Consider the following 25,334-nt stretch of genomic DNA (forward strand, 5'->3'; position numbering starts at 1 on the left):
CCCAGGGTGCTCTATCACCAAGCTAGATCCCCAGTCCTGCTTCTTCTGAGACAGGAGCTCACTAAGTTGCCCAGGCTGGCCTCAAACTTTCGATCCTCCTGCCTCAGCCTCCTGAGTTGCTGGGATTTCCTGGGTGTGCCGCAGCACCCAGCCACTTTTTGGTTTTTAATCTGAATGCATATAGGAGGGGTGGCAGCTTCATTTCGCCAGCGTTCTCCCCAGTCTTCCCTTGTCTTGTGTCAGTTTTGTGTGTGTTACACTTTGTGTCCCTGGGGGTATCTGAATTTGCTGCCTCTTTAAGGGAACCACTGAAGCATCTTGTGCCAAGGAAAGAGGTGACCAGACTTTAGAAAGCTTATTCGAGGACTCCTTGAATTTAGGAAACTGTCTTTCATTTTGATAATCCCAGGGTCTAACAAGTGCTTGATACCCAAGAGATGCTCAGTGGACTGTTTCCAGTTGTATTTTTTAATGAATGAGATGAACATTGCAGTAAATGTTCTAACAGGTGACAGAGAGATGGGAGGTGAACCAACGATGGCGGAGATGGGCTGTCAGTGCAGCCAGGGTGGGGTACGTGAGGCCCTGCCTCTGGGTAGAGTGCCTGCCCACAGCTCATGCTCCCCCAAGTGTGGAGTCTCCATGGCAGGTGTCAAGTGTCCAGGGTCACCCGCCATGCTTGTTTTAAAATGCAGATTCCTGGGCCCAACTATAGACCTGAATTACAATACCTTACTGGAGCTCAGGCGTTTGTATTTTAAATAAGCACCTTTTTAAAGTTTGAGAATAGCTGGGCACCGTGGCACATGCCTGCAATCCCAGCTACTCGGGAGCCTGAGGCATCAGTTCGTAAGTTTGAGGCCCATCTGGGCAAATCAGTGAGACCCTGTCTCAAAATAAAATTGAAGAACAGGACTGAGGATATAGCTTGCTTAGCACGTGCAAGACCCCAGGATCGGTCCCCAGTTCTTGGGGGGAAAAAGTCACAGAGCACGGTATCCTGGGGCCACAGGTTGCTTTTGGCTTTGCTTCTGGCCGACCAGGAGCTGCTGGGCACGATTGACAACCCCACCACACCCCTCACGTGGCAGTTCTACCTGCCCTGTACACAGCATGTGCACAGGCTTCCCCTGGGTCTCACATCACCTCCCAAGAGAGAGATTTTATTACCTCCATCTTTAACAAGAAGAAAGGGGAGATCAGAAGGGCTGGGTCAGCTTGCCAAGGCCACACACGTGCAGGTGGCCCTGGAGAAGGGATCTGTCCATCCTGAGACGCCCCCTCCTCCCTGGCCAAGTTTTCCTTCCTGCTTTGGGTTAACTCACTTCAACCTACTCTCAAATCATGGCCTCCCCAGAAACAGGGAACAATTAGAAGCTCATTTGCGCTGTAATTGGGTTTCCCTGCTGTATTAGTCCCCAGTGGTTGCTAAGTTAGAGTCACTTGGGGGCTTGGGTAAAGCACACAGGCCCAGGCCCTACACTCCTTCAAAGGGCCTGGGCCTGGTGTTTTCTGAGATCTCCAGGTGATGCTCATACCCTTCAAGCTTGAGAGCCAAGGTTCAGGACGTGGTTCTTTGCTAAGCCATTTCTCTGTAATGTTGCAAAGAAAGGCATTTGAGGTAATAAGGATTCCCTGGGGAGACGCCCAGGAAAGGATGGATCTTATTATTACCCGGGAAACCACCTTGTGCTTAAAAGCAGAGCTTTCAGGGCAGAGCTTGAGGCAAGCTTAGTGAGAGGAGGGCCGCCGCCGGGTCTCAGCCCTGACCTGTCAGGACACTTTCATCCCGAGGAAGGAGTTTAGGTTGGTGAAGGGTTGAGTGAACACAGACAAGGTAAGTGTGGGTGGTGGGTGGTGCAGGCCTTGGGGTGGGCAGTGAGTGAGGAGCTTTGGACCAAGTCGTGCCTGGGGCTCAGGGCCCAGGCATCCCAAAAGGGAGGGCCAAGCATTGAGGGCCTGTGCACTCTTCCAGGAAGAGGCCTCTGGGCGGATGGCCTAAAGGGCACACTGGGGTCTCGCTCGGTAGCTGACTGAGTTGGCCTACAGCTCCCCCATCAAACGGGCCCCTTTTGTGCGATTCACTTCATTCTCCTGAGCCTCTGGTTTCTCACCTATAAAGTGAGGCTAACAGTGGTAACTTCTTCAAAGAGCCATTTTGGGAATCAGGTGATGCCTGCGAGGGTCCTAGAGCAGAGTCACGCGCCGGCACAGTAAGGAACAGGAGGGCAGCCCATTCCTACCCGTGTTGACTGGTTCCCAGCTTCTACAGTTCAAGGTCGGTCCCTCAGCGCTTGTCAGAGGGCAGTTGGCAGCAGCTGATCTCATCCCGAGGCACTGCTGGTAGCTGCCATTGAGGTCCCTGAGTGACAACCGGGAGGCAGGGGATGGGAAGCCGAGGAACATTGAAACCCAGGACTAGCCGGGAAGACTGGAGGAAAGGATTGTGCACCCCAGTGAGAGGCAATTAGGGCTGAATCTTAGGGGCACGTTGCCTTGTGGAACAGCGTCATTGGTGATGGCTTTTAATTAGTGCATTATGATTTACATAGTTGTGGGATTCATCTTGACATTCATAAAGACATATAATTTGCTCCATTCCGGTCTCCAGTGCTACCCCCTCCCCCCCCACACACACTGTTGGTGTTCCTGTTAATTGATTTTGTTTAATTGGTACATTGGTACCTGAAAGTGGAATTCACTGTGACAGTCATGCCCGCACCTGACACTGTTCTGTCAATTTCTTCCTGTAGCTCCTCCCCTTTCCGTCCCTCCTCTGGGCCCTCTGTCCCCTTTCCCTACACCGCTGTTCTCCCTTCTATTTTCATGAAATCCCCCTCTTAAGGCATTTTTTTTTTTTTATTTCTCCTCTAGCCTCTGCTTCTGCTACAGGAGAAATAGAACGTCCGACCCTTGACCTCTGACTCTGGCTTTTCCTTTTCCTATACAAAAGGCAAGTTTGGGCAGAGGGCCGACCTCGAGGCTTCCTCCTGGTCTTGCCCTACTCGCTTCTTTCCAGAAAACACATTTTATCAGGAAAATACATTCCTTCCCGTTGCCTGCTGTGACCCCCATTTTCTGCTCTGTCTTCTGTTTGAGAAGTCCTCTAACTGTCCACAGAGCTGCCGTCTCTGATTTTCTTAGTGAGGTGATGCAGGACGGAGACCCTTGATACGTGAGTCTAGGCCTGGGTGAAGGTGATGAACTCTCCCCTGTTGTGGGGGCCGCCGCTGCCATCTTGGCCTTCCTACTAGCTCTCCTCAGGCTCCGCAGAGATGATTAATGCTGCCTGTGGAAAGTTAGATCAAGGGAATTCCCTGAAGCGCCTCTCCATGCCGTCCAGGAATCCCCAAGGACGGGTGCCTTACCCAGAGCTGAGGGCCCTCTGAGGTAACCCTCTTCCTTGTGGGAGAGTGAGTTCAGACCAGCTAGAAAGTTTTGCTTGTGGAATAAAGGGTTACTCTAGGTGTAGACACCCAGTAGTTCAAAGTCTTTCTCAATAGTGTGTAATCCCCTGGCTGGTGAACAACGTTCTTTGTACCACTGTTGGTGAGGGTTGCACCATGAGCCTTGGCACGGCTTTGTCCTGTGGCTTCCACAGCCCTTGCTCCATCGGCCATGAGCCAGGTCTTAGTTCTTGGCTCCTGTCTTCACCGACTGCGGCTGGGCTTCTCCTACTCAGTAGCTGGGTTTGTCTGCTGGGTGCCAGGCACTGTGCTAAGGCTGTGACGGTGATGGCTGATCTGGGCATACACTGGACAAGTATGATATTAAGTGTCAGGGAGGAAAAATAGAGGTTGCCATGGGAACATCTCAAGCAGACGACATGGTTTGGAGAGGCTGGGAGGAGCATTTAATATCTGAAGTGCTGGTGCCATAAATCTGTAGAAGCAGCAATAAGGTTGTATTTCCATGGGAGGGATGTTAGTGGAAAAAGAACTTGAAATTGTAGCACTTAGTGGAAGCGGCGTAAGTCTAGATTTTGGGAAATGGGTCTTGTTATCTGGTGATATGGACATTGTCTGAAAGAATTAGAGAAAGCTCTTTGCCTCAAGTTGCCTTACCTTCTAGATTCTTGAGATCTAATTTATTTTGATTCTTTGAGGCTTTAAGAAGTTGCTTCTTGGATTACCTGTCTTTTTTCATGTTTTCAGAAATAATGTTGATTGAACAGTCAGATATTCTCCATGTGTGGTCTTGGGAACTTGGTAGAGATGAGGACTCCCGGGTCTGGCCCCAGACATACTGAACCAAAGTCCAGTGGTTTGACTCCGCCCTCTGTGGCCTAACAAGCCCTCCAGGTGATTCTGGTGGACTCAGAGTTTGAGAAGCATCTTCTTGGGCTCTGGTTACTAGTGATGTGAGCCTAAGGCAGCTTCCTAGCAAGTAGGTTGAAGTCATTGACAGGAAGCCATGTGAGATACGATGGAAGGACTGGGTACCTGCTCTGGCAAACTTGGGGGAAACCAGTAAAAAGAAGGGCTGAATTTCCACAGCAGCATCTGGTTTTGCTATTTAGAACCTGATAAAGCAGGCTCTGGTTGAAGCACAGGATGGAAAACTGAGAGCACCTGTTCAGTCCCCCTTCCTCAGTGGGCCCTGAGGCTGTTTCCTGGATCGCCTTCTAATGCCACTTGATGGAGGTGCACTAGTGTCTGTGCTTGGTCACTTGGGCATCGCCCTTAAACGAGTAGGTCATTTCCCGAACCACTCTGAACCTAAAACAGAGGCAGAGCAATGGAAAGATCCAGTGATGAGCTTGAGATCAAGAAGTTCTGACCCTACCCCTGCCTGGACCCGAGGCAGGGAGAATCTCCTTGGTGTTAGTGCATGTTCTCTTTCTCGTAGGTTCCAGTCAGTCTTCTGAGGACAATAACATTTCCTGAAGTATGAGTAACCCATTGGATGCTGACCCCACACCTTGTAACCAGAAGAGTGGCATGGACTTCCGAGACAGGGGCATCTATGCTCAGCTATTGGAGTTGATGCTGAACTTGCAGCAGACCATAGGGGATCACTTCGTGAAGTTGACAACCAGGCAATGGCAGGCCCAGTCACCGGAAGAGGCAAATCGCATTCAAGTTGTCCGCGAGCAGGAGGATGTCATAAACCATACCGTGTGCCAGGTGATCAGCCTCCTATGGACTGAGGCTGCAGCTGACCAGAGGCTCCAGGAGTCTCTCCATTCCCTGAACTCTCGAGGGGTTTGGAAGAAGTCCCCATCACCTAGGCAACCTGACCAGCCAGTTCGGCAAAGTAGTTTTCAAGCTTCATTTGTCAGTCACGTCCTGTCCAACCGCGGGGTTGACATCTCTGACTTTTACCAGTCACACTTCCAGGACTATGATGCCTACCAGCAAGACAAATACCATGAGGAGAAGAACCCCTTGGTAAGAATGAGGGACAGCTTGGAGTCCCCATCCCTGGGATTTACTGAGTCCTATGCCAAATGCTGTCGGCCATCTTGCCTTTCACACCAGATGAGCCCTGGTTGTCTCCTTCCAGCAAGGCTGATAAGGTGGCATGGCCCAGGGAGCTGGAGAACTGGGACCTGGGTTCCTACCCCCCACCATCTTTCCCTAAGTCCCAACTCTTGACCCCTAGGAGTCAGTCCCTCTGGTCATTGCGGGGAGTGACGCTGGCCTGTGGAATGTGGTGTGGTGGTGGCAGTAGTCGGCCAGCAGGGAAACAAACGTGAATGCTTTGAGAGCCCTAGGGGGCCCCGGCTCAGGTGGTCTGGGAAAGTGTCTTAAAGGCCGACCCAGCCAGCCATGTTGGGTCCCTTCCAGGAAGGAGCAGCAGGGTCCATAAAAGCTTCACAGAGGGAGGGCTTGGAAAGAAGGCCCCTGTGGCCCGAGTAGGGACAGTGAGTGCCATGGCAGGAAGTGCAGACAGCAGTGGGCGGGAGCTGTTAAGATGTAGCTCTGTGGGTGGAACAAGGGGACAAAAGTCTCCAACAAGGAAAGCCAAGCAGCTCTTCAGCTAAAGGTGGAGGCCAGTCCTAGCCATGCATCCCCTGTCTGTCCCCATCTCAGGGAAGTGTGGCCAATGGCCACAACAACTAAGGGGTTCGGTTGGCCGTCTCTATTGCTCTGTGAAGGGCCACATCTCCTGGAGATGTCCTAACCTGTAAGAGCAGAGATGGAGACCAGTCAGGGCCTGTGGTGTTAAGGGTCCAGGTCAGGCGGGTGGCGCTCTGCCCATCACACGAGGTCACGTGGCTGGTTGACTGTTCAACTTTTCTCATCTTCACTCTTTTTGCTCACTGAAGACCCTCTTCTCAGAAGTTAAGGCTGCTCACCGTGAAGCACTGAGTCCAGCATCCGGCACGTGATAACTCAGTGACTGGTAGATGGGACACAATACAGCTACCATTATCTTTGTGGCTCTGAAGGGGAAAATTGGCAGGCTGTAAGATTTTGGTCCTTGGAAAGGTCTAAATGCTTAAAGTTGTCAAACGTGGACTGAGTTGCCTCAGGGGGCAGTGAGACTTCCTTTGAGCATCTGAGACGAGTATTTATGGGTGTGTCTACAGGGGTTACCAGAGGCTGATCTCAGATTCTTCCACCTCCAGGGCTTTCTTAACCTTGGTGTCAGTGAGAACAAGCTCTGCGTGGATCTGATAACGGAAAGGGTAAGTCGTGTTCTGAGCTGTGCTGAGACTCGCCCCTTCAAGTCTTCTAGCATGTTCCTCAGCCTCATGGGGGAGATGAGTAGAACACGGGGAAAGGCAGTGGACAGATAGCTTCTAGAATAGCACCCTAACCTCCGGGCCTTGCTGGCGGTGTCCAGAGGTATTCTCTGATAGGCTGCTGAGGAAGCTTTGGGGTGGGGAGGTTGTCGCAGACTTCCCAATGGGGCATCTCTGTGCATAATATGACAAGACAAGGTATCCGATCACGAAGGAGCGGGCAGCGTTAGCGCCATGCCTCTTCTGGGAGGCCATATAAGTGGACAGCAGACACTTGCATGCAGACTGGGCGTGGGCCGAGGTCTCCTGGGCTACCCAGGTCAGCTGCTTCAAGCTCCGTTTGTCAACAGTTGTGTCAGAATGACATGAACTGCATTGAGGAGGACCTGCTGCAGTACTCCGACTGGAGAGGGCACCCACTGTAAGTGACCTCCACCCCCAGGATCCTGGCCCACGGAGATCTTCACCCAGGGAGGGATTTGACGTGCCTATTCATGGTGGCTGTCTTGTATTTCTGAGTAATAACTTCCAGGAAATGCCTACAGAGGAACCTCGGCAGGAGGCAGCCTGTGGGTGCCCTAGCCTTGCCTCCAACTCCAAACCCCGGCTTTCACGTCTCTCCGTGACCTGGGCTGGGGTGGGTGATATCCTTGGTCCAGAAACCTATAGGACGAGGTTGGACTAGGTAGCAAAGATCTCTTTGAAGTCGGACACTGTGTCCTTTGAAAAAGACTGACATCTAGACCCTGAGTGAGGAAGGTGTCTCTGGGTCTGTCCACAGCCTGCGGGAAGAAGTCGCTCGGTTCCTGAGCTATTACTGCAGGGCGCCCACTCGCCTTGATCCAGAAAATGTGAGTCAGCCTAGGGGAGGGCTCTATTCCTGGGGAACCTCTGTATTAACTGGGGAATACGGGGAGAGCCAGTGGAAACCTCCGGGCCGAGGCAGAGTAGAGGCCAGCAGGTCCCAGCTCAGGGGGCGCCTGGTGCCTGTCCCCTTCAGGGGGCGGGAGATGGCACGGCCACATCTTCACCTTCTTCCATGGGTGCTGCGTTTCTTCCCCCACCCCGTGTGTGTTGCCCTCAGGTGGTGGTTTTAAATGGCTGCTGCTCCATCTTCTCTGCCCTGCTCATGGTTCTCGGCGATCCAGGTGGTAAGTCGGCGGGCTCGGCTCTCAGTGAAATGTTGGCACATGGGCAGGAAAAGCCAGGCACTGGGGCGTGGGGAAGAAGAGCATCCTGATAGGAGGCCCTTCCCTCAAAGAGCTGGCCCGTCTACACTGGCTATTATTACTTCTGGGGAAGCGAGGGATTGAGATTCCTCATTTACTATGAAAAAAAAGACATGTCAGGCCTCAAGGAGGGACACCCAGGAATGTTGACAATGGTGCCGAATCATTATGTTCCGAGCTGGTCTCAAAAGTAATACAGGGAGCCTTGGTCACTGGCTTGGGCTTTATAGATCCCCTCTTTCTCAAAAAAATGCGAATTATTTCTGGATCACATAAAGCTGAGAGTTCTGTTCTCAATCTCCCTTTAGCTTTGCCCAAGCAAGAGGCTCAGGTATTAAAGAGATCTGGTTACATGGAAGGAAGTGGCCAAGATGAAGGTCTTGGGTCCTTGGTTAGCTCATCAGTGAGGCCAAATGGGTAGGAAGAAAAGAACCTAGGAGGTCACCAGGTCCAAATGACAGGAGCCCTTCATGGGCATGGACCTTGGTTGGCCTCTAGTGTTTGGCTGAAACACACAAGACTTTCCTGATGACCAGTGTTCCATCAACTAGCCATCCCAGCATGATCCAGGCCCCTGATTCTGAGTCATTCACAATGATGGCCCTTTCTCTTCTCCTTGACTACTTCACCGTCAAAAGGAAACTAGACTTTTCTTCTCCACATTATGCCTATAAAAATGGATAAATTTTGCCGGGTGTAGTGGCGCAAGCTTGTAATCCCAGAAACTTGGAGGGCTGAGGCAGGAGGATTGCGAGTTCAAAGCCAGCCTCAGTAAAAGAGGCACTAAGCAACTCAGGGTCTCACTATCTCTAAATAAAATATAAAATAGGACTGAGGATGGGGCGCATGGTTAAGCACTCCTGGGTTTAATCCCCAGTATCAAAAATTTTTTTTTTTTTATGAAACCTGAGCCCGAGAACATCAATCCCCTGATAGAAGGGATGGCCAAAGGGATCTATTCGTGGCTTTGCTGTCATTCTGGGGGGCCTGGAAGGTTCTGACTGACAGAGCCTGGACTGATAGCTATGTCTTTCTGTGCTTCCAGAGACCTTTCTGGTCCCTACTCCCTTCCATGGTGGCTTCACCTTTGTCTCCCACCTGTATGCAAAAGTTGAGCTCTTTCCTGCCCACCTGGAAAGTGAGGTCAGAATGGGCCCTTCACTGTTCAGCCCACCTTGGCAAGGGATAGTTCTGGGGCACTTGGGGAGTATGGGGGACCTTATTCTGTACCCATGTATGTGATGGGGGGAGGGTTGGAGAAATTGGGATGATGACATGCTGGGCTGGTGCCCTGGTTGATGGGGATGCAGGATCCAGATCCAGATGCTTTTCCATGGGCATTTCTCACTAGTGGCTCTCTTCCAGATAACTGATGAGAACTCGGAGCCTTTCCAGCTCACCGTGGACAAGTTGGAGAAAGCCCTGCTTGAAGCTAGGCAGAAGGTAAGGAAGGAATCATATTTTCAGGGGGCCACTGTTTGGCCTTGCAAAGAGTTGAGTCCCTGAGACTGATCCAACCTGCTCACCAAGACCTGAAGTTAGAAGAGGCTGCCAGTGATCAGGGGCAGGTCCCCATAAGAGCTGAGAGTCCTGCTCACGGCTGCTTCCTCCAGCTCAGCAGGCAGTTTGGTAATTGCTGCTTGAAGATCCTATCTCGGCCTTATTAGGTATCCTGTGTTGAATGTCCTGATCTGTTGTCAGATTTTTCTCACTGTGACAAGATATCTAAGAGATAACCTAAAGGAGGCAGGATTTATTTTGTCTCAGTTTCACTCCATGATCACTTGTCCCCACTGTCTTTGGCCCTGTGGCGAGGCAGAACATCATGGCCGGAGTGTATGGCGGAGGAAATCTGTTCACCTCATGGTGACCAGGAAGTGAAGAGAGCTAGAAGGGGACCAGGGTATGAATATCACCTTTCAGGGCACACCAACAACTAACTTGGCCACACCTCCTGAAAGTCCCACCACCTTCCCAGAGCCCCTCAGGCTGGCCACCAAGCCTTTAGAATGGGCTTTAGGGGACATTAAAGATCAAACCAAGATGTCCAGGAAGGATCCTTGGCAGAATTTGGAGTAGCTATAAAGGACTTGCATTCCCTTTGTTGTGGTTTGGTCTTTTTAGGAAAAAAAGGTCAGAGGCCTTGTGCTCACCAACCCCCAGAATCCTCTGGGTGTCGTCTACTCCCAAGACTCACTGATGGAATATCTGGAATTTGCCAAAAGGTAACCTGAGTGTTTATTTTGTGGGCACTTCACTTTACAAAAGGTATGAGTTCTATCCCTTGAGATTAGATGGTGTCCCTGGAAAGGGTTCCTGTCACTTGTAGTCAGGAAGGCAGAACCAGAGGTAATCTGCCTAAACATTCCTGGTGCACATTGTTCTTTGCAGAGTTATGTACAATGAGCAATGCATGTAACTCTGGAGATTGAATTGGAGGCTGAGGTGCCTGCATGCTTACCATTCCCAACCTTGTTGTCCTTTCCTTTCTAGACTTTTCCCTTGTGTAGACATCTATGTAGTAGTCATAATGTATTTTTGTGGCATTTCTACTTATTACAGCAGAAGCATCTGTTTCCCCAACTACTTGGACTGAGGTTCCAAGGAGGACGCTCTCAGTCCTTGTGAGACGAGGCTGAATTTCTGTAGAACTTTCACGCCCCCTCCTAAGAACACACCAACATCTGTTCTCTCCAGACTTCTGAAATAGCTCTGAGTTAAGGCGGATAATCTTTTGTTTTCTAGAAGATGTGGACTTATTCAAACTTGAGAACTAACTGAGGCCAATTAGTGGCAGGGCATAGGGACAGAAAAAAATACAAGAGTTGTGGGCAGGAACCCCACAGAGCTGAGTGTCAATACCAGCTCTTGTACCTGCTATTTGGAGGAATTAACTTTACATTTTTAGACCTTATTTCCTTTTCCTCTGTGAAATGGGCATGACAGCATGCTGTCAGGGATTGCTGGGACAGCAGATGGGTGGTGCACAGGTGCTCACAGCCCACTAGTCCACGACTAGATTCAGACCCCGGCTGAGAACACCTGGCTGCACTAGAGCAAAGACTCTGGGACAGTTTCAGTCCATGGTCACTTGTCCCCATGATCTTTGGCAAGGCCAAAGACGGTGATCTCTGCTTAATGGTTGATGGGTTAGATAAGATGTTCTCATGTTTCTTTTTTGTTTTATTCCCTCTCAGTATCCCTAAGCCAGGTGTGAGGTCTCTTCTGGTATATCAAGACCTTTGTCTTACTGTGCCCCCTGGGAGGCTGGGATGGGCTCCTGGGGTGATGGGACCATCTGATCTGTATCCAGAGAAGGACATCAATGAAAATGAGTTAAAATTACAGTGAGAAGCTAGATCTTGTTTCCCCCTCTTTCACCCAACTATAGGCATAATCTACATGTGATCATAGATGAAATTTACATGCTGTCTGTGTTTGATGAATCCATCAAGTTCCACAGTGTTATGAGCATAGAACGGTAAGTTGGTCTCAGACGAGGTTAGGGATGAGGTGCCTGCTTTTCAGGGTGAGTTTGAGATATCTGCTTACCTGGCTATGCCCTAAGAGGTGGGCAACAGAGGTGGTAAATATGACCAAAGTGTCATCTTCCCTCCCAGGTATCTTCCAGTTTAAATGTCATTTCATATATCTGCTGTCTTGACCTTTGACAATGTCATTTCTACCTTGGCCTCAAGTTAAAGTGCCTCAGAAGGTTGGCGCAGGAATTTCTTGGTAAATAGAACACAAGGCAAAAATAGACCAAGAACAGAAATTTCTTAGGGGTAAGATTTGGCCCCGGGGATAGGATTCCAACAAAGCAAGGGGAGGGCATGCCAGTAGAAGGAACAGCTTCACCAAAGGTGGGACAATAAGAAATACAGGCCAACGTGTGCTGGAAATGGTGGGCAGCAGACATCTGGAGAGCCAAGCCAGAATGTGGCTGTGGACCAGGTGTGGGAGAGTCAGCCAGGCAAGGGTCTGGACTTGACTCAGTGGGCCTCGGGGGCTGTTCCATCTGGTTCTTCATGGAGACCTATGTTCCTGGCTTAACTGGGGCAACTGTTCCTTGAACTTTGGGCCCCTTAGGCCTTGTTATCTAGAAAGGGCCTTAAGTCTACTTTCCCCTTCCCATCATAGACCCTCAAGTCTCCATCCTCCAGATGGAAATAGATTTTGACTTTATTTTTTTTTTCCATTTCTTCTCTAGTTTGCCTGACCCTGACAGGACCCATGTGATCTGGGGTACCAGCAAGGTGAGCCCCAGCTGTGTCCTTGGGTCTGGAAGGAGGGGGATCCAGGTGCCGGAGTATGACTGCCTGGGCAAAATAACCGGGGGGTGACGAACAACTTGTGTAGATTGATACAGCAGGAGTGGGAGCCGTTTATTGCAGGACAGGAGCAGTATTTATACATTCCACACAGCTTATCTAATTAGCATAAACTAGATACATCAGTCAACCAATCAGGAATCTCCACACTTAATGGCTTGTTTTTGTTACTTCTCAAACCGCTCCCTCTGGCATTTTGTCAGGCACCATCCAGACTTGTTTACGAACTCTAACATTCCCCTGGCAAAATGCCAGGTGTTATTTTGACTTGTTTACAGACTCTAACATCCAGGAATAGAAAGCGAACAAACCCCATGTTCCTTCCCCTCCTTCTCTTCCTTTAGGATTTTGGCATCTCTGGTTTCCGCTTCAGTGCTCTGTACACCCACAACAAAGAGGTGGCCTCTGCCGTGAGCGTCTTTGGCTACCTCCACGGTATCTCTGGCATCACCCAGTATAAGCTGTGTCGACTGCTCCAAGACAGAGGTACCAAGCTCCACCCCAGGGCAGCATCTTGGCTGGACCTCATGGCCATGGGGAATTCTGGGTTTTCTTGGGCCTCTGACATGCCCTCTGCACACCTAGACCCGGCTCGTTGTCTCAGGTTTACCCCTAGCTCAGTATTTATGTGAACATCTATGATCCCTTCCCAGGGCCCTGCTTATTTCAGGCAAAGATTATAAAGAAACATCTCGACTCTTCCAATACAGTTTAATCTTGTTATCCAAGGTAGCCAAAGGAGAATAGCCATGTGGGTGAATTGGTGTGCTTAGATCTGGGCTCCCAGATTTACTTTTCCCTGGACCCCAAGGGAGCATCCTTCTTTAATACTCTGGCCCAAGATTAGAAGAGACCCCCCTTTTTTTAAATTGCCTGTAATAAAACAGATGCCAGGCTGGAAGATTTAAATTAATACCTGCATAAAAATAAATAAATAAAATAAAGGTATTTTTTAAAAGGAGGGAGGCTGAGGCTGTGGCTCAGTGGTAGAATGCTTGCCTAGCATTATATCCAGAGAAGGACATCAATGAAAATGAGTTAGAATTACAGTGAGAAGCTAGATGTGCGAGGCCCTAGGTTTGATCCTCAGCACCTCATAAAAATAAAATGAAGGTATCAAAAAATGAACACCTGCAATATGATGAGCCAAACTAATGCCATTAGATTAGTAGGTTTAGAAAAAAAATTGCGTTCAGCTTTGGATGGGGAAATGGAGAAATCCAACTGAATGCTTCCTTACATGGAATCGGGATTTTTGACAATTGGCCAGACCAGATCCCAGCCCCTTGAACACCATTTCTCAACCTAGGATGTAGGAGACCTTGAAGCTTAAATACTGATGTACGAGCTACGTCCCCAAGCTGTTCTGATTTAGATACCGAGAGGATAACCTAGGCATCGGGGCTTCTAAAAGCTCTCCAAGTGGCTCTTTTTGCTGTCAATGCTGAGAATAACTAGGCTAAAAGCAAACCTGAGCCAATCTAGGCTCCTCTCAGCCCACTGGGTGAGGTCCAAGGCAGGAGGCAGGGGAGTTCCTGCTGACTTGCTGGCTAAGGAAAGCAGCATCAACGCCTTCATAGAAGACCCTGGCTTACCTCAGGAGTGTAAACCCAAGGGAGCATTCCTACTGGACAGTGAGAAGCCCAGAGTGTCCTCCAGGGCCCTTGGTAAGAGATGGATGCATTGGATGTGGACACCATCAGCTCAAATATCAGATCACTCATCATGGATAGAAATCGTTTTCAGGAAGCCCAGGCAAAGAATATTCGGGAAGCAACCCTTGGCAAAGGTCTGCATAAGGTCTGTGCCCGCACTCTCCCTCCTCCCCTCCAGAGTGGATTGACACAGTGTACCTGCCTGCTAATCACTCCCGGCTCCGGACAGCTCACAAGTATGTCACCAAGAAGCTGAGGGCCTTGAAGATTCCCTTTGTCAATCATGGCTCTGGCCTGTACATCTGGGTCAACTTGCAGTCGGTGAGCTCTGGGGGTGAGGATGGGTGTTCTCGGGCAGACCTGCCAGGTGGATCTTGGGCTCAGCTCTGTCCTTCTGCCTTTGCTAGTACCTGAAACCGTGCACATTTGAGGAAGAACGGGCACTCCATCGCCGCTTCCTGGACAACAAGCTGATGCTATCCCGCGGCAAATCCTACATGTGTAAGGAGCCAGGCTGGTTCCGCATCATCTTTGCAGAAAACCACGTTCCACTCAAACTGGGTGAGTGGTGGGGACCCCCCAGGCCTGGCATCCTTTAAAGATGCCTCATCAACTGTTCTCACTCAATTCCTGAGTCTTCCTCTTCTATTTTTATTTTTCCCTTAGCAGCCACTAGCTTTAGGCCTTCTGCTTTCACTGTCATTTTACATTATGCTCCTTTGTAAACAGGAAGTGATCTGCACCTTGAGCATCAGTCTATTCATTCCTTACACCTTCTGGGTACCTGCCATTGGGCAAGGCTCTGAGACCATAAGCTAATATGAAGTGGTACCCTGTCCTTGTGGAGCTGGTGGTCCAGGGGGAGAGACGGGTGACTGTGGGAGTCTCTGCAGGTTATTCCATGGGGAATGTGACATTTGAACAATTGTGATATCCCACTGCATGCCAGGCATGGTTCCACCTGCTAGGAATATAGCAGAGTCATTCATTTCCATGTGGAAATGTCTTCTGGTCTAGTGTGGAAAACAGACTGAAGAGTTAGGAAGCAGGTAGGCCCCAGGGTACAGAGTTTGATAAGAGACCCTGAATGCCTGGCAGGCTAATGATATGACAATGAAGTTCCCAAAGAAACATCAGAGCTGGGCCTGGTGGCATACCTGTAATTTCAGCAGCTCAGGAGGCTGAGGCAGGAGGATTGCGAGTAAAAAACCAGCCTCAGCAAAAGCGAGGCGCTAGGCAACTCGGTGAGACCCTGTCTCTAAATAATTTTATTACTAAAATAGGGCTGGGGATGTGGCTCAGTGGTTGAGTACCCCTGAGTTCACTCTCTGGTGGTTCGTTGTTAGGGGTGGTACCAGAGGTATAACGGGTTGCCTGGGAATCTAGCCCAAAGAAAGGAGGGCTGAAGTTTGACATGCCTGCATAAGAGGCGCTGATGACCTGGGGACATCTGGGTCCCACCTGAAAACCTATGATATCATTTCTGTCTTTGTCCCCACGTGGACCCTCTAGCCATGCATCGGTTCAAACACGTGCTAGAGGAACAGAATTACGACTGGATGGTGAAGCAGCTGGAGGAAGCAATGATGGAGTAGGTCGCCTGCCTTGTGGCCAGCGGCTCTGCCAGGCTCATGCTCGCTCAGCCCCGATGTCGGCCTCTGGTCCAGGACTTGACGATTGATCACAAAACAGACATTTCCTGGAGGAAACGTCTCATCTGACCCAGTCACCCCTCTAAGCTAAGCATCTGTCATCTTTGGCTGTTTTGCGTCCCAGTTTTTACTGGTCCTTGTGTATACAAAATGGTGTTTTTATCGGGGTTAGGGTGGGAGGATCTTCAGGTACCTGAAGGGATCTGTAAGGGATCTCTTGGGGTTTCTATTTAGATGGTTTTATTTTTATAGTCAATACCTAATAAATTCTATATCCTGTTTAAATTCCACGCCTGTTTTATTTTTTGTTCACATTCTTTATAATCACCTTTGGGAATGAGATTTTCTGTCCTAGGGCAGGTTGTAGGTGAAAAAGACTGTCTGGAGCAGACCAGAAAACGAGGAAAGAAGCGTCCCTTGACTAGTGGAGCACTAAGTGTCAGATGCAGTGTCTTGAGGATCCTTACGAGATCCTGTCTGCCTTCACGGGAGCTGCTAAGTGGTGTGGTGGGGGTGGGACTGCGGGTATTTCTACTTATAAATGCCAGAGTTCTTACCGAGTTTGGCTTTAAAATGCTTTTTGGAAAGGCAATCTCTGGGTCCCACATGTGTTCGGGCTGGAGTACAGCTGCTTCGGCTGGGGTCTGTGATTGTTGGGTCTGGAGTGTGGAGTTTCTCTGTGACCTCCTGGATGTCACCATGCCTGAAGTACCAAAGGGAGGAAATACAGGACAGGAAAAAAGTCATCCATCCAAGTAGTAGAAAATCAGCTCAGATTATGAGAAAGGCCCACAAACAAGGAAAAAAAATTAAATAATGAACAGGCCTTGTGTCTCCATCTTATTGGTGGAAAAACTGCAGTGGTTTCAAAATCATCTGGATCCCCCCAAATTGGGGCATTCAAACAAAGATGCTTGTGAATTAGTTGAAAGGTACTTAAATAGATTCAGCAGTGAGCTGGAGCGGATGGAATTACACGCCAGCATCAGGGACAGGTGGGGAAGGTGGCACTTTTCCGTTATCAAGCAGCCGATGGAGCACAGTGACAGCAGTCTGAAGGATGTGGCCTTGAGATGCCAGGCATTTTAAATGCAAAGGATCTGAAAAGTTTTATGGAATGGGATTTTGATTGGAAGAAACTGCCAAACATTAAAACGAGAAAACTCTGTGCTAATGATGCAGTTCCTAAGAAAGGCAAGAGGGAAAGTATTTTGACTATAGACAAAAATTTAGGGGAATCGGAACTAAAAGGTGAATCAAATGACTCTGCCAAAGAAATGACCCCAATAGCCTGATTGCCTTAAGTTGAAAATAATTTGAGAGCTTCATGTCATAAATAAATAGCAAATTCTTATGTCTAATTAACTCATTTTCTTACGTAATAGCACCATTTGTAATTTAAAAAATGGTGTTATGATTTTTATTTAGAAATGAAGTTTGCTTTTTATTTACATTAAGTTGCTAAAATAGAAGTTGTATTAGTCTGTTTTCAGTTACTATAATGAAATACCCAAGGCTAGGTTATTAAGATGTTTATTTAGCTCAAAGTTTTGGAGACTGAAAGTCCACCAGTAACTTAGTTCTGGCTCTGGCAAGGGCCTCAGGCTGTAGCACTTCCTAGTGGATGACATCACAATCCATGCAGGAAGGTGTGACAGGATGGTGAGACTGGACACCAGAGGGTGGGGAAGGGCCAGTAATGACCTCTCACTAGGCCGCCTCTCAAAGGTACCACGGCCCCTTAACATCACCACACTAGGCACCAGGCTTCCAGTACATGAGCTCTTGAGGGACACATACCAGAAGTGGTCATTTAAAGACATTTAATCTGAACTTGGTGCAGAGGAAAAGGAATATGTGTGGGGACAAAACATGTTTTGAAATATTTTTATGTGGATTTAGGATTGCCTAATCTCCTAGGGTGAATGGACAGTGACCTGTTTTCTAAGAGGTTCCTGTGGATATTTCTTAAATTCTGATAATAGCAAAATTGTGTTAAATTGATTCCTTTCTTCAGCATTAAACCTAATTTATTTCCTTATAAAACAGGGAAGAATTTGATAGTGAATTCATATTTACCAGTAGATTGTGCATTATCATTTATTTTTTCCTGAGCCAGAGGTAAAGGTTAGAAACAGAAGCAGTCTGTCTCTATGGTTAGGTTGAACCCCACATTTAACCTGTTATCTTTTGACAAAGAGAATAAATGACTCAGGCTTGTTCCTTTTGATTACATTTTGTTTTCTACTTTCTCAGTGTGAAAAGTAATAAGTTTTTAAAAGGTTAAATTGACATAACAGTATCCTGAAAAACATGGATGTATTTGAATTTTGCTACTCACATAAATTGTTGATAAGCACAAGTATCTTTGAGTTTGTTTTTTAAAAGATGTGATATTAAATACATTCATTTTCAAGGAAAGGAAAATACATTCATTTTTTCAAGGAAAGGAAAACATTAATGAATGGAGTTACTTGATATCAACTGTCAGCAGTTTATATTAAGTGTTATGACTTTTTTACTCCTGAAAATTAAAAACAAAATTTAATTTAAAAATGTGGAAAAAAAACCCCAAAAAACAAATCTCTGGTGACAATCTTGGTATCTTAGTTTGTCAGGCTGCTATAAAAAAATACCAGAAACCAGATGGCTTATAAACCAATAAAGATTAATTTCTCATAGTTCTGAAGGCTGGCAAGTCCAAGATGGAGGACCTAGCAGATATAGTATCTGTTGAGGACCCATCTTCTTTTTGTAACTTCATGTGGCAGAAAGGATGAGGGGTCTCCCTTTGCCTTCAAGACATAATCACTTACCATCGGCCCCACCTCCTATCATCATCTTGGGGTGAGGATTTCAACATGAATTTCTAGGGAAGATATTCAGTCTCTAGCACCTGGGGTCTTCCATTTCCATCTCTAGACTTTTGAGATGTTCAAGTCACACCCACCTCTGAGTTCTCTGCAAAGCCCTGTGTACCTGAGTACTGAGGCTGGGGAGTGGCTGAGCAGGGGCTGCTACTATTTTAAAGTGAATGAAAATGCTTTCAGTACCAATTGATGGCTTTTGTCGGTCACTTGGATTTGTGACTCTCCTGGCCCACCCCTAGGTCCAAATTTGATTCTTATTTTCCAAAGACAATTTTCTTCCACCAGTTTATTTTAATTCACAAGAAGAAGTCGACCAACCAATTCCTGGCTCTTCAAGGTGTTTCACACCAGACAGGTTCAGAAACCAGTTATGGCTCGTGGAAACAAAGGGCGTTCCCTGGAAGGCTGCTGGAGCTCGTGGAAACCAGGGATGCTCTGGGGACCTCCGTAGTGGAGCTAATAGACAGTCTCATTGGCACTGGATGGAAGGATCGTGCCTTCCTCTGGAGGAAAGGCTGTTTCTATCGTCTCTTCAAGATTCAGATGGAGAATGTCAAGCCAAGTGTGGGCCACAGGCTGGAGTAAACAAATGAGACACAGCACAAGAGGAGAATTCTAAGCAGCATTCCGTTTTTTACCAGGAGAAGGGTGGAAAAACAACAAATCCATGTTTCTCAGGGTTGAAGGTGGTGTTGGGGGTTTTCCCAGGTTGGTGAGGTAACCCCAAAGGGCTCCCATGCGGGAGAATTCGTGCATGCTCTGTGAAGTAGAGAGGTATCAGAAGGTACCTCTGTGAAGTAGAGAAGGTACCAGATAAGGTACCAGAAGATCTGACATGCAGATACTGTACATGTTTATGGGGTCAAGAGCTCTGAGACACATTTGCAGATACAATGCCAGAGGTCCTGACTTTGACTCAAAGTAAGTTAGGATGATCCAAGTCAGGTGGAAGCAAAAGCATCCCAGAAAGTGACTACACAGGTGATAAAAAGCTCTTTTAGTGGAACAAAAAATCAAGTTATACTTTATATAATAGAATATGTGTGAGAATGAATATATCTTTTTTTTTTTTTTGGTACGGGAGATTGAATGCAGGGATGCTTTACCATGAAGCTACATCCCCCGTCCGTTTTATTTTTTATTTAAAGACAGGGTCTCACTTAGATGTTGAGGGCCTTGCTAAATTCTGAGGCTGGCCTTGAACTTGCAATCCTCCTGCCTCAGCCTCCCAAGTCACTGGGATCATAGGCATGTGCTACAATGCCCAGCTAGAATGCATACATCTGAAGCATCCACTTAAGTTTTAAAATTTATACTCAAGTAACCCATGCCCTAATCAAGGTAGAGAACTCCAGGAAACTCTTTCTTACACCCCTGGCCAATCCCTGCCTCATATGCTCCCAGGGATTAATCCTGCCAGGTTCAGAACTCCATGTACATGGAATCATAGAGGCGTGTCTTGTGTATGGAGTTTTGTTTATTCAACATGATATTCAGCCACGTTGTCATATGTATTAGTGGTTCATTCTGCTTCATTGCTGCGGTGTAGCCTATCAGATAAATGTTGCAATGTATCCATTTACCATTGATGGACATTTGGGTTTTTTTTAAAATATTTTTTATGTGTGGTTGGACACAATGCCTTTATTTTATTTACTTATTTTTATGTGGTGCTGAGGATCAAACCCAGGGCCTTGCACATGCTAGGCAAGCGCTCTACACCTGAGCTACAACCCCAGCCCCGACATTTGTTTTTTTTTTTTTTCTGGGTTTTGACTACAGGAATAAAAGTTACAAATATTTGTGCACAACGTATTTGAAGTTATAAATTTCCACTTCTCTCAGGTAAACACCTAGGAGGACAATTTTTGGAACATAGGTAAATGTGGATTTAATTTCATAAAAAAAAAATCAACAAAGAGATACCCAAAGTGGTTGTACCATTTTACCTTCCCACCAGCAACATACTGGATATTTTACTCTCTTGACAGCATCTGGTGTGGACGATCTCTTCAACTTAAGCCCTGGGAGGTACACAGATTTTACTCTGTTTCATTTTGCATTCATCTGATGAATGTGAGGAGCTTTTGTGTGGGATGCTCAGAATACAGCAGGGCGGTTAGCCAGGCTTAGTAATAATCACTCTGCATTTATTGAGCCCTGATTATGTTTTATGCATTAGAAACTATATGCATTCTCTGTTTTTAATCAACATAACAATCCTCAACTTAAGTATCAAGTATCCCAATATTAGTATTGCTAACTATCCACTAGTTTTACATGGTGACAGATGAGTTTGGAAAATTCTGATAGTCTGAACAGTGATGTAAATGACAATTCTCCAAGAAAGGAATCTACGTAGAATTTTCTAAGCTTACTTAGTCATAGAGCAACTTGGAGTAACTGGGTATTTTAAGGAACCCAAATTTGAAGCTTGAGCAGATGGAATAGAAGTGAATCAACAGAAAATATGGTGTCCTACGAGGAGTGGCCTAAGAAGCACTTGGAGTAGGTAGGGTTTATCCATCATGGCAGAACTCGTGCCTCTGTCTTTGAAGATGGACAATCATCGTACACACGGGATGGCCAGTGACACCTGAAGGTAGCTGTGTGGCATCCACTTTAAAACTCACCAAAAAGGCTACAGTGATATCACAGGAGCAAGGAGCTACACCTGCTTCTCACTCCCAGTCACAAGTGCAAGGAAGAAGGATGCTGAGCCACTGATGTTCCCAGGCTGCCCCTCCGCTGTGTCCACCTTCTCCAAGGAGGTGGAAGGCTCTCTCCTGGGTGCAGCACTACATGGGCTCAGGACCAAAGCCACTAGATAGATCGACACCCCAGAACCCATACAAGCTGCAATATGACCCTTGCTGTGTGTGTTTTTCTGAATTTGCATCCTAAACACACCTTCTGTCCTTTTCTTCTCCTGATATACTCAGAATATTTCAGTCTGTTTTTGCAGAATGTATACATCTTTTATACAACTTCATGTTCATTCCACCAAATGCCTTTGAAGAACTCCCCTTGGTGATTCAAATACTTCACATCTTCTTAACTCCTAGTGATTCTGATCAGACGAACGTGACCCTATGTTTAGGACTTGGGACAGGTCAGGAAGGAAATTTCATCACATAAAGTGAAGGTGGCCTTGGTTGAACTCAACACTTTCCCCAAACCAGGCCTTACTTTGAAAGTGATGTAATCATGGAAGTTAGTTTCTTCATTAGGTTACACAGGCATGAACATGTGTGGGACAGTGTCCAGCATGGTCTAGGACAACATCCGACTCTGAACTTCAGTTGAGCCTTTGGTCTTGTCAAAGGGACCTGCTGCTGCCCACCTTTCACATTTGTGAAAATGAGGCACAAGGAGGGTAAAGCAGGGATTTGGACTCAGCGGAGTAGCTTCCGGGGTCTTCAGTGTTAACAAGGAATTCTCAGCAAACAAGACCTTTTACCAGTTTTAGAGTTTAATTGCCATTTGTGTGATCAAGGGCTTGATAAGCACATGGCATTTTCTACCAAAATAGCACATGGCCCGCGATAGGGCTGCCCTCTTGCCAACTACTCAGAAGATCCTTGGAAACATTTCTTCATGGAGCCGTGTTGTTATAGGACTAAAGTTTTAACAAATTGGACTCTAAAACTTGGAGTTAAATTAAGATGTGTCCAGCCCAAATCATTATTAAAATGCTACAAAAATTAAAATTCTAGAAGCTATATTTATTATAGATTGAGAGCAACTTTCTGGATATATTGGAGAAAATCTATCATATATGAACCTGATAATACTGATTCTCTTCTTTCCTGACTCTTACAAAATTATATATATGGTTAAAACAGCATGAGAAGGGGCTGGGGTTGTGGCTCATTGGTAGAGCGCTCACCTGGCATGCATGAGGCACTGGCTTCGATCCTCAGCACCACATTAAAAAAAAATAAACAAAACAAAGGTATTGTGTCCATCTACAACTAAAAAAGAAATCTTAAAAAAAAACCAGCATGAGAGAGTATTTGTACATTAAAATTTTCTTCTTGTCTCAAGGTGAAAACGGGGAGAGTGTTAAGGTGACACACAGGACACCGTTTTGTTAGCGGTATCAAGTTCTGACCGCTGCAGGGAAGGGCGGGAAGAGCTGCCAGAGCAGCCGTGGGCGTCCAGAGCGCAGAGATCTGGGGCTGGAAGGTGCTCGAAGTCCCCTGTCCTAACCTGAGCGTCGCTGACTTGTTATTTGTGTGCACTTCACTTTACAGAATTCACTGTCAACAGACCCCAAAGATAAGAGCCATTCCACTCAGGTGCACCATGCTTTTACCTAAGTAGCATCCCTGTCTCTGCTCCCTGAATCCCATGAGTTCCCTCTCCATGACCTTTAGCTGTGACCCAAGGAGCTCTTGGCTAGGCACCCAGCCCCCACTGCAGACAGGCCCACCCCTGCCCACTGGCCCAGCTCTGCTCCCTGCACATGGGATCGTAGCCAGAGAGTCCACAGAACACTCTGGACTCTCCAGCGCCTTGCCACAGGTGTCCTCTCCAACAGCTGCAACCCACCCTCCCCACACTGCAGGGAAGGGCCTGAAGACCCGGAAAAGGATTCCTTCTGTCTAAGGCGACCAGCTCAAAGTGAATCAAGTCTACACTGGCTCAAGAGGAGAATCTCCGTCTACATTAGGTCAAGGAGAGCAAGTCCCCATCGCCGTTGGCTCAAGGCAAGTGAGAGGAGAGGATGGCTGCTGGGCTTAGGCCTTTGTCCTGAAGCCTCCCTCTTAAAAACAACAAACAAACAAAACTACCTTTTTAAAAATATTTAAAACATCAATTTTATTAGACAATTTGTGAAAAAAAGAAATTAAAAATAAATTTCTCCCAAAGCATGGGAGAAACGACAAAGGGCAGGGCAGGGGAAGAGTCCCAGGGAAAAGTCTCTATGATGTGTCTTCACAGATAGGGGCAGAGGAGACTCCTGGTGGATGCAGAGGTGCTCCTGCCTGTCTGGGACCCGGGTGGGGAAGCCGGGGCCAGGTGGCACTGAGGTGTTCTGGCTGTCTGTCGGTTCTGTTGGTTCTGTCTTGGCTCGGAAGGTCCGTTGGAGCCACTGTGCTCCTGATCGCTGAGCAACTGAAGCATGGTACACAGCACAGCTGCTGGGTGCAGGTGACGATGCTCCTCCTCACCCTCTTCCAACCCCTGACTTGGTGGTGGGATTTCCCTGTCTCAGGGGTCCCTTGGGAGGATGAGCTGTCCTCTTCTGGGGCCCTCCTACTGAGGCTCATGGAGGGCTTGGGCAAGCTGGGCACACAGTGGGGCTGGGAGGTGAGGCTGGGAGGGGGTGTGTCCATGTTGAGGAAGTGCAGCCGGATGGCAGGCACGCTGGCACTGCCACCACCCTTGTGCTGGGTCTGCTTGGCCTCCCCAGGCTGCTGCAGCTGCTCACGGGGTGAAGGAAGGGCAGGCTCACTGGAATGCTTCTTGGGGAGGACCCAGGGGGGATCCACAGGGCCCAGGGGAGGCCAGACCCCCCCATGACTCACACGCTTCACCTGGTGCTTGCAGCCCGCCCCCTGGATTCTCTGGTGTTTGAGCAGGAGGTACGTGGCCATCGCATTGTCATACTTTTTCTTGGCCAGGGACATCCAGGTGTTAAAGGGGTCGTAACCCATGTTGACCATGGTTGCTATAATTGAGGGATCTGGGAGTTCAGGGAGCGCCTGGACAGAAGGACTGGGCGATGCTGCCTCACCCTGGCTCAGCCACGGGTGCCTCGTTACCTGCTCTAGGGTGGGCCTCTGGGTGGGGTCCACTGTCAGGATCTCACGGATGAGGCTCTGGGCTCCCTCGGAAACATTCAGGGGAGTGTCATAAGTTCCCTCCAAGATCAGCTTCTTCACCTGCTGAGCGGTGCTGGCCATAAATGGGCGCCTCCCCGTGAGCATGAAGTAGAGAGTGACACCCAGGCTCCAGACGTCGGCCGGGGGGCCCTCGTATGCCTCCCCCAGGACGATTTCAGGGGCAAAGTAGAGGAGAGTGCCCCAGAACCTGTTCAGCTTCTGCCCAGCTGTGAATCGGGCGCTCAGGCCAAAGTCGATGAGTTTCACGTTGCCGCTGTCATCCAGCGCCATGTTCTCCGGCTTGAGGTCCAGGTGCACGATGCCCTTGATGTGGCAGTACTGCACGGCCCGCGCGGTCTGCCTGAACAGCCTGCGGGCCTCCTCCTCCGGCATGCCACCAGGTTCCGCGATGAGTTTCCGTAGGTTGCCCCTACCTGCATATTCCATGACAACATAGACATAGTTGATGGTCTCGATGACCTGGAAGAGCTGGATCACGTTTGGGTGGTCCAAGCCCGCCATCAGATCTGGCTCAGATAGGAAGGGGAGGTTCCAGAGTACTTTTGCCAAGGCCTTCACTGCAACCTCTGTCCCAGTCAGGCGATGGCGGGCAAGCTTCACCGTAGCGAAGCCCCCTTCCCCAATGCCCTGCACAACTTCATAATGGTCTGTGAAGGCAGGCTCATAGGAGCCCAGCCCTGGGGGCTCTAGGCTGCTCTCACTACTCTCACTGCTTATCCTAAAATGGAACACCATCTTAGGATGCTAGCTAAAAAAATAATAATAACCTAAAATAAATATCCCCCCCCAAAGAATCCCAAAACACAAAAGCAAAAAAAAAAAAAAAAGAAAGAAAGAAAAAGAAAACAATATTCAAAGACCACAACCACCAGCCACCAGCCACCAGCCACCAGCCACCACCCACCAGCCACCACCCACCAACCATCAGCCACTACCAAACATGCTAACTATCTGGGAGTCCAACAGGTCACCACCAAGAGCTTTCTGTTCTTATGGACAAAACCCAACCGCAGCCACTCTCTTATATACAGTTTGAAATTCCCTCATTGTGGCC

At 48.1% G+C, this 25,334-nt stretch overlaps 2 protein-coding genes and 1 pseudogene across 3 annotated transcripts in view; 2 read left to right on the top strand and 1 right to left on the bottom strand.

Annotated features, from left to right (window-relative positions):
* The window catches only part of Accsl (1-aminocyclopropane-1-carboxylate synthase homolog (inactive) like), a 93,887-nt gene extending 78,039 nt beyond the window's left edge, over positions 1-15,848 (top strand). The window contains exons 1-15 of one of the 2 annotated variants that reach the window (XM_015477801.2): positions 3,635-3,762; positions 4,849-5,390; positions 6,575-6,634; positions 7,042-7,112; positions 7,473-7,542; positions 7,776-7,842; positions 8,966-9,063; positions 9,286-9,363; positions 10,045-10,145; positions 11,312-11,401; positions 12,131-12,176; positions 12,596-12,737; positions 14,085-14,227; positions 14,314-14,467; positions 15,419-15,848. In XM_015477801.2, the coding sequence (XP_015333287.1) occupies positions 4,890-5,390; positions 6,575-6,634; positions 7,042-7,112; positions 7,473-7,542; positions 7,776-7,842; positions 8,966-9,063; positions 9,286-9,363; positions 10,045-10,145; positions 11,312-11,401; positions 12,131-12,176; positions 12,596-12,737; positions 14,085-14,227; positions 14,314-14,467; positions 15,419-15,501 (1,704 nt within the window). In that variant the 5' untranslated portion in view covers positions 3,635-3,762; positions 4,849-4,889 and the 3' untranslated portion in view covers positions 15,502-15,848. Of the gene's footprint in view, positions 1-3,634; positions 3,763-4,848; positions 5,391-6,574; positions 6,635-7,041; positions 7,113-7,472; positions 7,543-7,775; positions 7,843-8,965; positions 9,064-9,285; positions 9,364-10,044; positions 10,146-11,311; positions 11,402-12,130; positions 12,177-12,595; positions 12,738-14,084; positions 14,228-14,313; positions 14,468-15,418 lie in introns of those variants that run through there. The other variant, XM_048788640.1, reaches the window with a different exon arrangement.
* Positions 15,849-16,257: 409 nt separating this feature from the next.
* LOC107134528 lies at positions 16,258-16,853 on the top strand (annotated as a pseudogene).
* Positions 16,854-23,225: 6,372 nt separating this feature from the next.
* Positions 23,226-25,334, bottom strand: LOC107135776 (sperm motility kinase Z-like). Its single transcript, XM_015477802.2, has one exon. The coding sequence runs from the start codon at positions 25,013-25,015 to the stop codon at positions 23,357-23,359; it is 1,659 nt and encodes a 552-aa protein (XP_015333288.1). The 5' UTR covers positions 25,016-25,334; the 3' UTR covers positions 23,226-23,356.

Source organism: Marmota marmota, unplaced genomic scaffold, assembly GCF_001458135.2.
Source record: "Marmota marmota marmota unplaced genomic scaffold, marMar, whole genome shotgun sequence".
In the NCBI taxonomy this organism is placed as follows: domain Eukaryota; kingdom Metazoa; phylum Chordata; class Mammalia; order Rodentia; family Sciuridae; genus Marmota; species Marmota marmota.

Excerpts from the sequence above, each read along its gene's own strand:
- LOC107135776 (XM_015477802.2), bottom strand. The coding sequence starts at position 25,015 with ATGGTGTTCCATTTTAGGATAAGCAGTGAGAGTAGTGAGAGCAGCCTA.